Source organism: Octopus bimaculoides, chromosome 1 (genome assembly GCF_046866305.1).
Source record: "Octopus bimaculoides isolate indiv1 chromosome 1, ASM4686630v1, whole genome shotgun sequence".
Classification (NCBI taxonomy): domain Eukaryota; kingdom Metazoa; phylum Mollusca; class Cephalopoda; order Octopoda; family Octopodidae; genus Octopus; species Octopus bimaculoides.
The window spans coordinates 6,451,834-6,469,807 of record NC_142928.1 but is presented as its reverse complement, the minus strand read 5'-3'; the positions used below and the strand labels follow the sequence as shown (position 1 = coordinate 6,469,807).

General features: G+C 40.3%; 1 protein-coding gene across 1 annotated transcript in view; it reads left to right on the top strand.

The window, feature by feature from the left end:
* Positions 1–17,974, top strand: part of LOC106875989 (CD109 antigen) — a 64,578-nt gene that overhangs the window by 1,258 nt on the left and 45,346 nt on the right. The window contains exons 2-8 of the mRNA XM_089348308.1: positions 5,691–5,802; positions 11,163–11,346; positions 12,410–12,578; positions 14,584–14,654; positions 15,834–15,888; positions 16,548–16,621; positions 17,926–17,965. Coding sequence (XP_089204434.1) covers positions 5,699–5,802; positions 11,163–11,346; positions 12,410–12,578; positions 14,584–14,654; positions 15,834–15,888; positions 16,548–16,621; positions 17,926–17,965 — 697 coding nt within the window. The 5' untranslated portion in view covers positions 5,691–5,698. The remainder of the gene's footprint in view (positions 1–5,690; positions 5,803–11,162; positions 11,347–12,409; positions 12,579–14,583; positions 14,655–15,833; positions 15,889–16,547; positions 16,622–17,925; positions 17,966–17,974) is intronic.

Sequence of the window (17,974 nt, the reverse complement as noted above, 5' to 3'; positions counted from 1 at the left end):
AGCTCACTGGCGAACGTCTGCATCACACACACCTACTGCCTCTCTGAGCATCGACACACTGAAGTTTTTGCATCTGGCTTCTGACTTAACCGAAGCCCACAAGATTATCCACCATCTTTCCAACATCAAATTTGGCTACCTTTTTTCAAATTCAATATCTCAAATACTCGTAAGGCGGGCGAGCTGGCAGAGTCGTTAGCACGCATAGCGGCATTTCGTCTGCCTTTACGTTCTGAGTTCAAATTCCGCCGAGATCGACTTTGCCTTTCATCCATTCGGGATCAATAAAATCAGAACCAGTTTGAACACTGAGGCCGATGTAATCGACTAACCTTCTTCCTCCGAAATTGCTGGCCTTGTGCCAAAATTCGAAACCAATATCTCTACCACCCGTTGACAGCTAATAAAATTTTAAAAAACAGCGCTGCACCCACGGCTTTCAGAAACAGTCTGGTTTTTTTTTTTACACTCAGAATTGTCAAAGGATGGAATAAAGTACTCACATCAGTTGTTAACTGGCAGGACATTGCATTGCTTCCAGAAATTTAAAGTTTTGGCACAAGGCCAGCAACTTTAGAAGGTATGGCAAGTCAATTACATCGATCCCAGTACGCAGCTGGTACTTATTTTATTGACCCAGAAAAGTCGAAAGGGAAAGGTCAACTTTGGTGAAATTTGAACTCAGAGCACAAAGATGAACAAAATGTTAATTAAGTTGCTCGATCTAACCAAAAACTGGAATACTTAAGATGTTTTCCATGCACCTTGTAGTGCTGTCTTATACAAGCTTAACCCTTTCGTTATCAACCCGGATGAAACCGCCTTTATAGTACAAATGTCTTGTTTTCATAAGTTTTGAATTAAATCTTCCACCAAACCTTAGTCACAATTTATGTTCCTAACACTAGCAGAATGATAACTAAGTTATTTTAATAAATTCTTTGTTATATTTAAAATTAATTGAAAGAAACACAGAGCATCTCAACAGAAATGTGGTAACGAAAGGGTTAGAATATATAATAGAAAAACAATTCTTAACCCTTTCGATACCAACCCAGCTGAAACAGTCTCTGGCTCTGTACTACAGATGTCTTGTTTTCATAAATTTTGAATTAAAATCTTCTACCAAACCTTAGTTGCAATTTGTGTTCCTAACACTAGCTGAAAGTTAACTAAGTTATTTTTCTAAATTCTTTGTTATATTTAAAGTAATTGAAACAGCATTTCAACAGAAATACAGTAACAAAAGGGTAAAGGTACGAAAATTTGTGTAACCAGGAATGTAAAAAAATTGGCAAGAGAAACCAGAATTGTGGTTGAATGTTTGGCCAGAAGGAAAGTTGTATGCAAATCAGGTTTGAGCAGCTATTTGTGTGACTCATACATGGTCGTGCATTTACACCTGTGAATCTGTGCAGCATCTACCTGTCCCTCAATAATTCGCATATTTATATGAATTTGAATAGTCTCTACCAGTGGGTCAGTATGGTGAACTAATTCAGTTATTTCCAAGCTTCTGAACAAAACAACTGAAGTAGGATTCCATCTTCTATCCATAGTAATTTCATGTACTCTGCTAGCAACGAGAATGTGTTTGTTGCACACCTGTGTTTCTGTGTGTGTTAAATGTATGTGAATGTGTGTGTTGTGGTGTATGTGAGCAGAAAGGTGAAATTAGTAATAATTTTTAAAAAAAGGTATCTTGAAGAAAATGTAACAGCTGGACTAGAGAAAGTACTTATTGACTTGACTTGATCTTTTTTTTACTCATTCCTGGGGCAGATGGGGACATCAGAAGAGGAATGTGCTGATAGGGTTGTTGGGTTCGTTTGTTCAAGTGATGGGGTTGTTTGGGACTGAAGCTGGGCTGATTTTAGGTGGCCAATGCTGACTGAATCTTTTGTGAAGATGAACAACAAAGAAAACATTATTGACCCCTCATCACCTGAACAAATGAATCTGATAATATCAGTCCATCCTTCCACTGATGCCCTCCATCTGATCTGATGACAAGATTGTCACTGAGTGTTTTCTCTATTACAGCAAAAAATAAAAAAATAAATTTAAAAAAAACGCTGAAACATCTTTGATTTCTTCATGATTATCTTATCTTTACCAATTCCATTTTCTTTCTGCTCACACACCCATACCTCTGAGCATGTATACATCACACACATTGATATGTATACATCCACATACACTCAGGTGCTCTGCACATGGACAACAGCCAACCACTGACCAACAAGATCAGTGTATTAATGCGAATGTAACTTGCTTAGTTACTGAGTTACCAAATTCCTGATTACTGACACCTCTAGCAATCTGGGTTCAATTCTCAAGTGCTTAGGACTCTACCAAATATTTCTGCTGCATTTTCATCATTGTTGTTGTATTTCACCATCGGAAATCCTGCATTTTCTGGTTGAATTTGTAAAAATAATTCTTAGTCATAAACAAATAAATTTGTGATGAGAAACAATGCCTGAGAATTTGATCGTTTTATTCACTTAAAATGTTCTACTTCAATATTTGAAGCACAAGCATCATCATCATTTAATGTCTGTCTTCCATGGTGGCCTAGGTTGGATGGTTTGACAAGATGCGATGAGCCGGAGCACTATGATGGCCTTCAGCATCTGCTTTGGCATGGTTTCTGTGGCTGGATGTCCTTCTTAATGCCAACCACTTTACAGAGTGTACTGGGTGTTTTTTTGCATGGCACCAGCACTAGTGAGGTCACCTTATAATCTGTAAGACGAGAGTCCTTGATTGAGTTGGAGTTTAGTATTTAGTGGTTAGCTCTGTGCCAAGCTAAAATAGGACAGAAAGACAGGAACAGGTGTCTTATTGTTGCGGAAAGGAAAAAAGGGTGATGAGGTATCGGGGCATACCCTGAAGGTACAAGGAGGTGGATAAAGACAGAATAACACTAGAGATTCAAGGAAGGCTGGGAGCTGAGCGTGTGAAAGGAGAGTGACAGACTGTTAGAGATGAGAAGGAAAATGAATGGTGAACATGGTGATTCTGCCAGTGATGGTGCCACAGTAAAAGCATCCAGTCCACACTGTGAAGTGGTTGGCATTTGCAAGGGCATCCAGCTGTAAAAACCATGCCAAAACTGACCTTGCCTCTGCTGGTGTCACATAAAAAGTGCTCACGGTGGTTGGTGTTCAGAAGGGCATGCAGCTGTAAAAATCCTGCAAAAACAGACACAGTAGCCTGGTGTAGGCTTCTGCCTGGCTGGCTCCTTTCAAACCATCAAAATCCATGCCAACATGGAAGATGGATGTTAAACGATGATGATAATCATCATCATCTTCCATAGTATCTTGGATGGGACGGTATCACAAGAGCCAGCCAGGCCAAAGCCTGCACCAGACTTTTGTGACTGTTTTGGCAGGACTTTTACAACTGGATGCCCTTTTGAACACCAACCACTCAGAAGATTGGACTTAGTGCTTTTTACATGGCACAAGCACAGGTGAGGTCAGTTTTGGCAAGGTTTTTACAGCTGGATGCGCTTCCAAACACCAACCACTTTAGTGTGGACTGGGTGCTTTTTAAGTGGCACCTGCACTGACAGGGTCACCAAGTACCATGCAAGAGATTAAAAAAAGACTTTTAAGAGGAGGCATTGGAGGGGGTGATGATGAAAAGGTTATAGTGAGACAGATACAGGTGTCTTGCTGTAGAGGAAGTACAAGGTTACCCGTCCAGAGAGAGAAAGGTCAGGAATGAAGAGAGAAACAGGTGTGCTACCGCAAAGAAAATACTTGGTTACCCAACCTGAGGGAAGTGTAGGAGAAGGAGAGAAAGTGGAAGACAGCAGGATAAAGATGGTGGCAAAATGCTGGGCATACTCACAAGGAACAGGGATCAGAATATACACGAAATGGTTAAGTAAAGGAAGAGAGAGATAGAGATAGTGGCAAGTGCCAGGGAGAGAGAGAGATAGAGATAGTAGCAAGTGCCAGGGAGAGAGAGAAATAGAGATAGCGGCAAGTGCCAGGGAGAGAGAGAGAGAGATAGAGATAGTGGCAAGTGCCAGGGAGAGAGAGAGAGAGATAGAGATGGTGGCAAGTGCTAGGGAGAGAGAGAGAGATAGATAGTGGCAAGTGCCAGAGCATAACTTTGAGGTTCAAATGTCATAATGTAAGTTGCAGGATATTGTGAAGGGAGTGTGAGTAAGTGGTGAAAGACCTGGGTATATATAGAGTTGGAGTGGCTACCAGGTAGCAATGATACAGAGGAACAGGGGTGTGAGGACAGGATTGGGGAGTGAGAGGTAGGCATAGGGTATGAAGGAGGAAATGTGAGCAAGAGAAGAGATGTAGATTGGTTTGTTGGGGTAGAGCAAGGGAGAAGTTTTCTTGTTTCGTGTGGGTGGAACACCCAAGTTGACGACTAGCCAGATAGCAATAATGAGTAGGACAGGACATATGGGTAGAACATACAGGTCAGGGGCAAGCGGAGAGCAATGATACAGTGGCAGAGGGCCAAGAGGACAGGATTGGGGAGTGGGAAATATTTCAGTACATGAAGCAGAAATATGAGGAAGAGAAGAGAGGTAGTTTGATCTATTAGCTTTACTTTCTATTGGACATCAACCAAAGTTTAAATGCCTAAGTTAAATTAAAAAAACAAACCAATAATAGAATAGTGCTAATTACCTATTATCTGTTTCAGTAGTAGTGGTAATAAGAATATCATTGACATAGCATGCCCCAGTGGCAACAGGGTCAGTGTGAAAGAAGAAGAAAAAAATAAACAACTATGATGGTTTAATGTAGGAAATACGAAGGTTGTGGTCAATGAAGAGAGTAGACGTGATACCAAAGGTAATTGGTGCATTTGGAAGTATCAGCACTCGCCTACCAACATGGCTGAAAAAGATTGGTACAAAAGTAAAGATAGAACACCTAAGATAAATCAGTATTCCTGGGAAATGCAAGAATTCTTTGCAGGTTTCTTGAAGTATGACCAGTAAAACAAGTGTCACCTTAGTTCTCCTGTCCTGGATAGCTGACACTTTCCATCATACCCAGCAAAATAAGCTGTGAGATTTCATATGATAAGAATAATCTTTCCTACTATAGGCATGAGGCTTAAAATTGGTGGTAGTGGTGAGATTAACCAATTACATCGACACCAATACACAACTGGTACTTATTTTATCAATCCCAAAAGCATGAAAGGCAAAGATAACCTTTGCAGAATTTGAACACAGAGACAGGTAAAATACAGTTAAGCATTTTGCCCCATGTACTAACATTTTTGTTAGTTCATCGCCCTAAGTAGTAATAATAATAATAATAATAATAATAAATCACTAAGATGTGGCAGCTATTAGAGTCGAACGCAAAAATTATCCCTACTGTCATCAGAGCATTGGGTTCAATACCACCCAATCTGAAAAAAACATCTGAAAACCTTAGAAATATCCTACAATCTGGATGTATTGCAAAAGTCGGCATTACTTGGAACTGCACACGTATTGCGTAAAGTACTGTCTGTCTGAGGTCCTTGTTGTGACTTGACAAACAGTTCAATACCTGCGGGAGACACAATATCTTCAATCAACAACCTCACAACATTGTATACTGTGCGACATCTATAATAATAATAATAATAATAATCATCTATTCTTGACTTCTCTGTGCTTTCATATTTCATTATTCTTGTTTCTATAGATACCAAGATGTTGCGTGCCCTCATATGTGCAGCATTATTTACTTTGGCATTGTCTGTTGACATGGAAACAATTCTTTCAAACACCAATGGCTATAAACTGGATACAAAAGTGTAAGTATTTTCACTGTTTTTATATTTCAGAAAATGTCAGCAGAAAAAATATTCAGACTTTTCTAAATTCTTCCAGACTTAATATTGATAATTATATTTTTCTGTGGCTGAGTTTTTCTTGTTATTTTGATGACAGCTGGTGAAGCTGTGTGGCCTTGAGGTTAGGGGGTGTTGAGCTTCCAATCATAGTTGTGGGTTCAACTTCTGGACCAGGTAGCTCATTATGTTCTTGAGCAAAGCACTTCAAAAGAAGCCTATTGTGTGTTTGTGTGTGTATGTTTGTGTTTCCTTGTCTTGACATCATGTGATAGTCGTAAATAAGTGTCACTGTCATACAAGCAGTGTCATTCATTTAAAATATTTTGCAAAATCAGGTTCTTGGAAACAGATGAGGGTTGACTACAGGAAGGGCATCCAGCTGTAGAAAATCTGTCTCAACAAACTCAACCTGACCCATGCAAGAATGGAAAGGTGGACATTAAAAGGATGATGTGGTCAGATGGGTGTTCATAGATGGCATCTAAAGAATATTCAAGTGATGTACGGAGAAGCTGGAAAGAAAATTACAATTAATATTAAATTATATGAAAAAACTTGTAGAATTTGGATGGGTATTTACCAAGGTTCTGTTCTCAGTCCTGTTATTCATTGTAGCTTTTGAGTCAATTTGAGAGATTGGAAGTCAATATTCTTGGCAACTTTTACATTCTGTTGATATTATAAGATCAATGCAATATTTTGAGGAAGTGAAGGAAAACCAGGAACAGAATTGAACAGTAATTCAGTAGAAATATCAATCACATCTGCTTAAATTAATAAGGGTGTGTTTGTGGATGGGGGGCTGGTAGCTAAATTACTGATTGATTCATTTTCTGTTAAGAGTATTCACTTTTTCCATGTTTTCGTGGGTCAAACGGAATTCATTTAAACAGATTTTCTACAGTTGGATGCCCTTTCTCTGTCCAATGTTCACCTGTTTCCAGACAAGATAATATTTCTCCAAGGCTGGGCATATTTTCATGGATGCAGTTGGAAATGAACGGCGCTGCTTGTATGCTGGTGATGATCATTTACGACCATCATTTAACATCAACACAAGGCAACACGCACACACACACACACCTTTTGATATGATGGACATCTTTCAGTTTCTCTCTATCCAATCCACTGACAAGACTTTGGTAAGCCTTGGGCTATAGGTGAATGCATTTGCCCCTGGTTCCATGCAGTTGAGGATGAACCTGAAACCATCATCATACGTTTGTTTTCCATGCTGGCATGGGTTGGGCAGCTTGACATGAAGCTGGTCAGCTGAAGAGCTGCCTGGACTCCATGTCCACTTTGGTATGGTTTCAATGGCTGGATGCCCTTGAAGTGAATTTGTTAACCATGAGGACAGCTGTATGAAGAAGTGTCACACCCTAACAGTGGAAGAGGTAGACCCAGGAAGACATGGGATGAGGTGGTGAAGCATGAATGTTGGACCTCACAGAGGCAATGACAAGAGACCGAGACCTTTGGAGATATGCTGTGATTGAGAAGACCCAGCAAACCAAGTGAGATCACAGCCGTAGCCAATGCCAGTGTTGCTTAACTGGCCTATTTAAAAGTGCCCTTGAAGCATCGGGCGATACGATGTGCTTGAGAAGACTTAAGTCAAGTGAAATTAAAATTGTAGTTCTGGCCAGTGCCACCTGACCGGCACATAAGCACCATTCGAGTGTGGGTCAATGCTAGTACCACCAGACTGGCTCCCTGTGCCGGTGGAACATAAAAAGCAACATTCAAGTGTGGTTGATGCCAGTGCCGCTTGACTGGCTCCAATGCTGGTGGCATGTAAAAAGCACCCACTACATTCTAGGAGTGATTGGCACTAGGAAGGGCAGATCAGATTGGAGCCTGGTGCAGCCTACTGGCTTGTCAGTCCTCAGTTAAACCATCCAGCCCATGCAAGCATGGAAAATCGTGGTATACTGTCGGTTACGATGACAAGGGTTCCAGTTGATCCGATCAACGGAACAGCCTGCTCGTGAAATTAACGTGCAAGTGGCTGAGCACTCCACAGACACATGTACCCTTAACGTAGTTCTCGGGGAGATTCAGCATTACACAGAGTATGACAAGGTTGGCCCATTGAAATACAGGTACAACAGAAACAGGAAGAAAGAGTGAGAGAAAGTTATGGTGAAAGAGTACAGCAAGGTTCGCCACCATCCCCTGCCAGAGCCTCGTGGAGCTTTAGGTGTTTTTGCTCAAACACTAAGAATGCCTGTTCTGGGAATTGAAACCATGATCCTACGACCATGAGTCTGCTGCCTTAACCACTGGGCTATTGCGCCTCCACACATGGAAAATGGATGTCAAACAATGATGATGACTGCCATGCCTGCACCTATATGCTGCCTTGTCGTCATCATCATCGTTTAACGTCCGCTTTCCATGCTGGCATGGGCTGGACGATTTGACTGAGGACTGGCAAACCAGAAGGCTGCACCAGGTTCAATCTGATCTGGCAGAGTTTCTACAGCTGGATGCCCTTCCTAACACCAACCACTCCAAGAGTGTAGTGGGTGCTTTTACGTGCCACCAGAACAAGGGCCAGTCAGGCGGTACTGGCGACGGCCACGCTCAAATGGTGGTTTTTATGTGCCACCGGCACAGGAACCAGTCAGTGGCTCTGGCAATGATCACGGTCGGATGGTGCTTTTAACGTTCCACTGGCACAACTGCCATACAGGTGGTGCTGTCATTGGCCACATCAGCGAATTTGATTTTGATTGTGATGTCACTTGCCTCAACAGGTCTTCGCAAGCAACGCATAAGTAGGCTGGTTACACCGCTGGCATAGGCCATGGGTTATGGTCTCACTTGGCTTGCCGGGTCTTATTAAGCACAGCATATTTCCAAAGGTCTCGGTCACTTGTCATTGCCTCGGTGAGGCCCAATGTTTGAAGGTTGTGCTTTACCACCTCATCCCAGGTCTTCCTGGGTCTCCCTCTTCCACAGATTCCCTCAACTGCTAGGGTGTGATACTTTTTCACACAGCTGTCCTTGTCCATACGCAACACATGACCATACCAGTGCAGTTGTCTCTTGCACATCACATCTGATGCTTCTTAGGTCCAACTTTTCTCTCAAAGTGCCTACACTCTGTCATGCATGCACACTGACATTATATATATATATATATATATATATATATATATATATATATTTATTTTATATATATATATATATATATGACCAAATTATTTTCTGTTTGCTGATTCAAACTAGATATAAATAGATACAGATTACAAGATTACACCGTTGTAAGGGGTGGGAGCACTGTGTGATGAAGCACTTTCATTAAGACAGAGTTTTTGTGTTATATCACTGTTTAAGTTCTGCTCTTGTAGCTTCACTGCCAATGTAAGGTCAATCTTAAAATCTGGCCTCTGTCATACTTCCTTATATCTTTTTAAAATTACTCATCCTTTTTCAATGTCACTTTGCTGTCATGCTTAGAACAGTCGTATGGTTTATGGCGGATGCAATGCCCGAATCCTGCAGATGAAGTTATAACTTCATTCCTTATTTTTATGTGTGAAATTTGTAATGTAATACAGGGTATTCAAAAAGTCTCTCCACAGTATTTTATTGCAAAATAAATATTTATAAGATGTTATAAGACTACAAAAGAATATATTAAACTTTACAAGACTTTAAAAAACTTTATAAGAGGTGTTGAAAGTGTTGTCCTTCATTTTCAATACATAAAATTTAATTTCTCTTTTACTGCCATGTGAGCACTTCCTAGGCTGATTTCCGTTTCTTGTGACAATTTGCGTAAGGTCTTTGATGGGCTTGCCAACAGTTTATCAGAAATATTGGAGAGTGTTGCATCTGAAAGAAAAGTAGGCCTACTGCTTCTTGCTGCGTCTTCCACTGAGCCTGTGTTTCTAAATTTTCTTATCAAATCCCGCACAGTGTCATGATGTGGAACAACAGTATCTGGAAAAGTTTCACTGAACTTCTGTTTCACAGTATCTGTCTATTTGTTTCCAGCTTGAAACACCCATTCAACTAAAAACTTACGTTCTTCAATGGTTAGTATGTCGACACGCTGGAGGGTAGACAATGACTGAGGACAATGGCTGACACCCAGCCACCCACACACTGATAACCAAGTTGCTCATGCACTGGATTAATAAATTAACTGCAGAGAGACTTTTTGAACACCCTGTATGACCCACTGAATACTGTGTGGACTGTGATTCTTGTTGATGGGTCATTACTATATTGTTGTAGCTGCTTAGTTTAAGGCTACTAATTTGGATGGTCTAAAGTTGCAATGTCACCTTGGTGTAGTGCTTAACATAAGCTATATGCTTCACAGCAGAGATGGCATTAGAATTCCACACAATTTTACAGCATTTATTTTTCATGTTCTATTTTAGATGTGTCTAAACTAGCAAAACGTTTTGAAATTATTTATCAGACTAGCAGGATTGGTGGATCATCATCATCATCATTGTCCTGTGGTATTTGGTTACATACTTCTCTGCTCTGAATTTAAATCCCATTAGTGTTACCTGTGCCTTTTCACTTTCCTGTCACTAAAAAACAGTACCAGTTACATATTGGGGTCAACTTGACTTTTCTTCCACACCTCTCCCTATTAATTGATTCTCTTACTCTCACTTTTGGCTAATTATCTTTTCTGCCTTCTAATTAGTTCTTCTATCCCACTTCTCCTAATTAGCTCTTCTGCCTTCAGCTCTCCCAGTTAATTAACTCTTTCTTTGCTAATTAACTTTGTTACTTTTGTCTCTTATCCTCATCCTCCCCAAATGACTCTTCTCCCTCACCTCATCACCATCAGCAGCATTTAACGTCCGTTTTCCCTGCTGGCATGGGTTGGACAGCTTGACACAAAACTGGCAAGGCCAGAAGCTACACCAGGTTCCATAGTCTGTTTTCACATGGTTTCTATGGCTGGATGTCCTTCTTAACACCAACCACTTTACAGAGTGTACTGGGTGCTTTTACCTGATATCAGCACTAATTTATGTGGCACCATCACCAGTGCTTTTTGTGTGGCACCATTCCCAGTGCTTTTTACGTGGTCCCAGCAAAGGCACTTTTTATTTGGGAGTATTACCAGTGCATTTTATGCAAAACCATCACCAATGCTCATTACGTGGGACCATCACCGGTGCTTTTTTTGCAGGACCATCATCGGTCCCTTTTTTTACATGGCACCATCACCAGTGTCTTTTCACATGGCACCAGCACCTCTTCCAATAAATTTACTCTTTGTTTCCTCCAAGTAATGATGATCTACCTATATTAAACATTGTTTTGTGTATCTTTTTCAGGACTTATTTAATTGCTGTTCCTCGTAAGATTCGTCCCAATCAAGTGATTCAGATATTTACAACTATTACTCGACTAGAGTATGGGCCCCTCATATTGAAGCTCTCTGTTGTTAGAGATAACTTTGAGTATGGTAGAACATCACTGGAATTTAACATGCCTGCTAGCCGAATCATGCAGTTACAGGTGAGTCTACAGACTGTTTTATTAGATAGCTAGTGTTATCTGTCATCTGACTGTCAAGTTTGGAAGTATACAAGCCCATGGCATGTGTGTGTGTGTGTGTTTATGTGCATCCTTGTCTGAACATTGTAATGGTTGTAAAACGAGTATCACCATTATACAAACAGTGTTGTTTCTAGTCTCCTGTGAAAAACCTCCATGTTCCATGCTAGCACGGAACACGGATGTTAAATGATGACGATCCACTGTGATTCTCCAAACAGAAAAAAAAAAAAAAACCCAGGCCAGAAGAAATACTAAATATTTCATATTTAGAGTGCAACTTCATTTATTAAGGTTTTGATTAGTATTAGGTTAAATGTTTAAGCACAATGTGCAAAATGCTTAGCGACATTTCGTCCAAATTTAAGGCAGTAAATGTACATGAATCATCATCGTCATTGTTTAACTTCCACCTTCCATGCTGGCATGGGTGGGACAGTTTCACAAGAGTCAACCAGGCAGAAGCCTGCACCAGACTTCTGTGACTGTTTTCGCAGGATTTTTACAGCTGGATGCTCTTCTTAATACCAACCACCCAGCAGAATGGACTCAGTGCTTTTTATGTGGCACAAGCCCAGGAAGGGTCAGTTTTGGCAAGGTTTTTACAGCTGGATGCCCTTCCAAATGCCAACCACTCAGCAGAATGGTCTTGGTGCTGTATACATGCCACAAGCACATGAATATATTTAAATTCATTAGGGCGGAGAGCTGGCAGCATTGTTAGCACACTGAGCAAAATCCTCAGAAGCATTTTGTTCATCTTTACATTCCAAGTTCAAATTCAACTGAAGTTTACTTTGCCTTTCATCCTTTCAGGGTCGGTAAAATAAGTACCAGTTGACTATTGGGGTTGATGTAATTGACTTTCCCCCTCCCCTCCCCCACCAAATTGCTGGCCTTGTGCCAAAATTCGAAGCCATTATTAGGTTAAATGTTTCTTCTAGTTATGTTATAAAATGGTGAAGTGAATAAAAGCTATCCATCAGACAGAACTCAACCTGTTAATATATTCCATATTTTTCAGATATCCCAAAATCTTCCGCCTGGGCAATACAAAGTGAAAATTGAGGCCAACCCTATCAGCAATCCTAGCAGTCAAGTCTTTACAAGAGAAGCAGACATCATGTTTGATGAGAAATTTGCTTCAGTTTTCATCCAGACCAATAAACCTGTCTATTGCCAGGGTCAAAAGGGTAAGTGTACCTTCTGACTGTTTTTGTTGTTGATGTTGGTGGTGGTATCAGTGCTGCTGTAGTTGTTGTTGTTGCTAAGATAATGTATTGTGTAAAGTACATTGAGTGCAGGGTATTGATTGGGTGAGCAGAGTGATCGAAAAACTATTTTGAGGGCAGTGGGTTGCCTGAAAGATGGGGAAGTTATTTTGAGAACAGCAGATCGGCCGTATGCAGAAAAGGATATTTGGCAGTTTGATCTGCTGGATGTGTAATGTCAGTGTGCACACAACAGAGTGTAAGTGCCTTGAGAGAAAAGCTGGATTTAAGAAGCATGAGATGTGGTGTGCAAGAGAGACGACTGCGCTGGTATGGTCATGTGCTGCGGATGGACAAAGAGAGCTGTGTGAAGAAGTGTCACTCCCTAACAGTGGATGGAACCTGTAGAAGAGGTAGACCCAGGAAGACATGGGATGAGGTGGTGAAGCATGACCTTTGAACGTTGGGCCTCACAGAGGCAATGACAAAAGACTGAGACCTCTGGAGATCTGCTGTGATTGAGAAGACCTGGCAAGGAAAGTGAGATCACAGCCGTAGTCTACACCAGGGTCGCATAGCCAGCCCACTTAAAAAGTACCTTTGGATCGTCAGGCAACACACCATGCTTGAGGAGACCTATTGACCTAAGTAAAATCCTAAATCAAATCACTATCGAATGGAAATTGTAGTTGTGGTCGATACCAGTGCCGCTTGACCTGCTCTCATGTTGGTGGCACCATTCATGCGTGGGTCGTTGCCAGTGCCGCCTCACTGGCTCTCTGTACCGGTGGTATGTAAAAAGCACCATTCGAACATGGCTGATGCCAGCTACCATGTCCTTTAAACTTCCTACCCCTTTGTTTCTCACTCTGTCTCTGTAAGAGGTGTCCAAGAATGAACAGTTGGTAATGTTGATGGAACGCGTCTAGCAATTAAAAGATCTTCACTGCCTTCTTCCAAGTTTCATTGATTCAGCTTAAATAAACTATTACACTGTATGTTAGTATTGAGTACTTTTTCTCCTTTCATTGCTACTAACAGCTGTGTGTTTGTGTAAAAGTGTCAGATATTTTAAGCAAAAGAAGAGCTGTCTAATTTCAGGTTGATAGGTGGTGATGGAGTGAATAGAGAGATGGGCAAATTACAGCGATGGCACTGGGTTGGTATCATTCAAATGATTGGGGATTGATAGAATAAAGTACTGGACAAGTACTTGAGATCGATGTGATAAAGTACCTGGAAATTGGTATGATAAAGTACTTGTCACATACTTAGAAGTTGATGAAATAAAGGACCAGCCAAGTACGGAGGTCGATTAAAGTACCAGACATATACTGGGGGTCTATACTTCCTGCCAAAAATATACAGCCTTGTGTCTATGTTGGAAACAAACTATTTAAACCAGTGGTTGTCAACCATGTTTTACCTGTGGAGCCCTTTGAATATTTTTTAAAACTCAAGTGGACAATCATAGCCTTTTCATCATCATCATCATCATCATCCAGTGTTTTAAATTCGGGTTTTGTCCCTGTTAACAGGGGTGGCTGGTTCTACCTCAATGCCATAGCAACCGAGGTAGGCAGGTGCAGTCCACCCCAGCCTTTGGGCTGGCTGGTGCCCATTTCTCCTTTGCTATCTTGAGGCTTTTTTGGAGCTGGATTTTCTATGGGGAGCATGCCCTTGCTTACCCCCAACCTCAGTTTCTAGACATAAGTGGTCCAGAGACCTTTTGTTATTTCAAAAATTCTATTTTTATATTATTAAGAATCCCATAAATAATTGTTAAAACAGTTTCTGTATTGTAGACATATAACTGATTTATTACACATAAATTTTAACAACAAAATCTCGTATGGAGCCCCATTGGGCCCTCATTCAGAACCTCTGCCCTAAAGTATTAAATCCCCAAAAGAAACTTCACCCTAAGTCTGTGAATTAACTTGTTTGCTTCCTTGTTCCTCACCGTCAAATTTTATTATTTCGCCAGTATTTTTCCGGGTGGTACAAGTCTACCCCGATCTGATGCCTGTCTATGGAAGTTTGACAATCTATGTTAAGGTAAGTTGTTGTTGTTTAACCCTAGGGCAGTTCTAACTGGACAGGCCTATGACATGTCAACCATAACCACCCAGCCTGAATTTTAGTGGATCTCCACAACAATAGCAGTTAATGGGGCAGAAATCTACCATTTTCTCACAGACAAACCTAGCATTGAACAGCTTGTTTAACTCTAAGTCTACCTTGGTCAAACCGGTTTATGTTCAAAGACACTCCACCATTGACTATCTCTTTTTTTTTTTTTTTGTCTACTTAGGACTACATTAGCGAATGCTACTTTTATTTGAAGACAGATGTGATTTGAGGAAATATGGTAGCATTTCTTATCAATTCGTCTACAAATTGTAGTTTATCGTCTTAAAAAAAAAGAATTTGATCACGAAGTCCTACCTACCTGCACTTACATCAGAAAGCAGATTAGATGGTCATGGTTGTAATGCCCTTCATTATAAGTCTACTCTACAAATTCTATAGAATTACACTGCCTTTTGATTTTATTTATTTTGAATGTAGTGAGGAATCTCATAAAATAAGTTTTGTCATTATTTAGCTGGTGTAAGGCGGCAAGCTGGTAGAGTGGTTAGCACACCGGGTGAAATGCTTAGTAGTATTTCGTCAGTCTTTATGTTCTGAGTTCAAATTCCACCAAGGTCGACTTTGCCTTTCATCTCTTCGGGATTGATAAATTAAGTACCAGTTATGTACTAGGGTTGATCTAATTGACTCAAAAATTTCGGGCCTTGTGCCTAGAGTAGAAAAGAATATTTTAAGATGGCGAGCTGGCAGAAACATTAGCACACCAGGTGAAATGCTCAGTGGTATTTCATGTCTTTACATTCTGAGTTCAAATTCAGCCAAGGTCGACTTTGCCTTTCATCCTTTTGGGGTCGATAAATTAAGTATCAGTTGCATACTGGGGTTGATCTAATTAATTGGCCCCTCCCTCCAAATTTCAGGCCTTGTTCCTAGAGCAAAAAAGAATGTTTAGCTGGTGTTTGAGTCATAAATTAACATAAAATTTTGCTGGACCATTTTAATTTAGAACACTTTAAACATGAAATTTGTTCATAGAACCCAAAATGGTCTCAGGCTGGTTGGTCTCAAGAATTGAATGGTTATTCCTTGATGTAAGTCGTCTGTTATAAATTCTATAACAATCTGTTTTTATTACTTGTACAGGATCCAACAGGATTTGTTGTACGACGATGGTTAGGACAGCAAACTAATGCAGGAGGTAAGTAGTACAGTGAACCATTTCACCAGACAACAACAACAATAATAATAATAATAATAATAATGCCCTGATGCAGTACCAGACAGTGGCTCTCATGGCTTCTGGTCCTAACTGATTGGAAATGTTATCATGTACATTGTTTTGTCTTGGTATAAAAGATGTGCTACAGTAAATATTCTGCTCAATACCACAGATTTGTTTGACCTCAACCAGTTGAACATGTTCCTTGGTGGCTGACAATATGTGCATCTCTGATCCCCAGCAGAAATAGTGGGGGAGCATCATAGCCATATGTTGAGAGGAATTCTTGGGGGTTTGGATAATTCACCTCTGGAAACATGGGTGTTTTGTTCATCATCCTTAAACAAACCTTAATCAGAGACCTTTTGAGCAGGATGAGCTACTTGACCTGAAGAAAATTCTAATTGGGCCCCACCTGCATGCACTGTTTATCTTGATATGAGATCACCATGTCATGCACATATGGTTGTGATGCATGTACCTGGCATACCCTTATCAGATGAGTGGGTATATTGGGCTTCATATATTTGTACCCCAGTGTCACTTTGATGGCACATGTTGCAGTCTCACTCAGTATAATAATAATTATTATAATAATGTTGAAATATGTCTAATTGCTTATAATTCTTTCACTTCAGGTATTGTCAGCGAAAACTTTGAACTAGCAGATCAACCAAAATTTGGCAACTGGTCTATAGCTGTCCATGCTTCAGTAAGTAAAAAAAAAAACATTCTCTAAGAAATTTGTTGGAATATAATCTCCTTGTGTACTTTTGGAATAAAAACAATCTTAGAATTCTGGATAAAATCATATTTTTGTGAATTTATCATGATTTGAGAGAGAAATGTTTAAGTACAATGCCATCCACTTATCATGGTAACTGTAGGCAGTGACAGACTGGGTTTAAAAATATGGTTGCCAGGAGACTAAGGGGACCCACCTGCAACTACAATGCTAACCATGCCAAATCAGACTGGATCCTGGTGCAGCTTTCCAGTGTGTCAGCCCAGTCAAACCGTCCGACCCATGCCAGCATGGCCAACAGACATTGAATGATGATGATGAATGTTAACAAATAAGAATTGCATTTGACTGAGAAATCCTAATGCTGAAGGGTTAAACTGTGTCTGGGTTTAGCACCACCACCACCACCATCCCCTGATCTTTTGGCAGAAAGAGTCCCTTTTGTTGCAAACCAGTCTGAGGATCACTTCATTCCTCACTCTACACTCTCCCAACAAGTCATTGAGGCCTTATATAGGGTTTTCAGCACTGCTTCCTCTGCTAACTGTGTGTGTATATAGATGTAACATCATTTTAATTTCCACTTTTCCATACTGGCATGGGTTGGACAGAATTGCCTGTCACTATTCTACATCTGTTTCCATGGAAGATTGGAAATAAATAACACCATATGTGATGACTGACAAGAGAAGGGGACCCACAAACAAGCATACACGTAGGGTAGCTTCTTTTCAATTCCACTCTCAATATTCTGGTTGGCCTAGAGCTACATAAGATGACACTTACGCAAGCTATCATGCAGAGAGATTGAATCCATAATCACATGGTTGAGAAACAATCTTCTTCTTAATGATACAATTACATCCATATAATGTGTGTGTGTACTGTAGAATATTGATGGAATTGTCTTCACAAGAAAAGAAATGAGGTTAACCTTGAGCCAAAAATCTCATGAACCACACCTGCAACCCTTGGTGATCATGTATGTCTTTGCCAAGTCTAAAGATTAATCAGTGTAGAAGAGAAGGTAGCTTTATGTCAGGTGTTGAGAGGTTAAAGTTTGATAAGGGGACAGATACAGGTATCTTGCTATAGAAGAAATATATGACCACCCCACATTATAAAAGGATGGGTTAGAGAAACCGGGGGAAGAATATAAGAAAGAATATAGATGTAGTCAATGGTAAATATCAGTATGGGATTGGGAAAGAATGTTATTTGGCCAAAATGGCAGTATGGAATTTTCTATAAATTTTTTTTCTTTTTTCCAGAATATTATATATGAACATTATTTCCGTGTTGAAGAATTTTGTAAGTTAA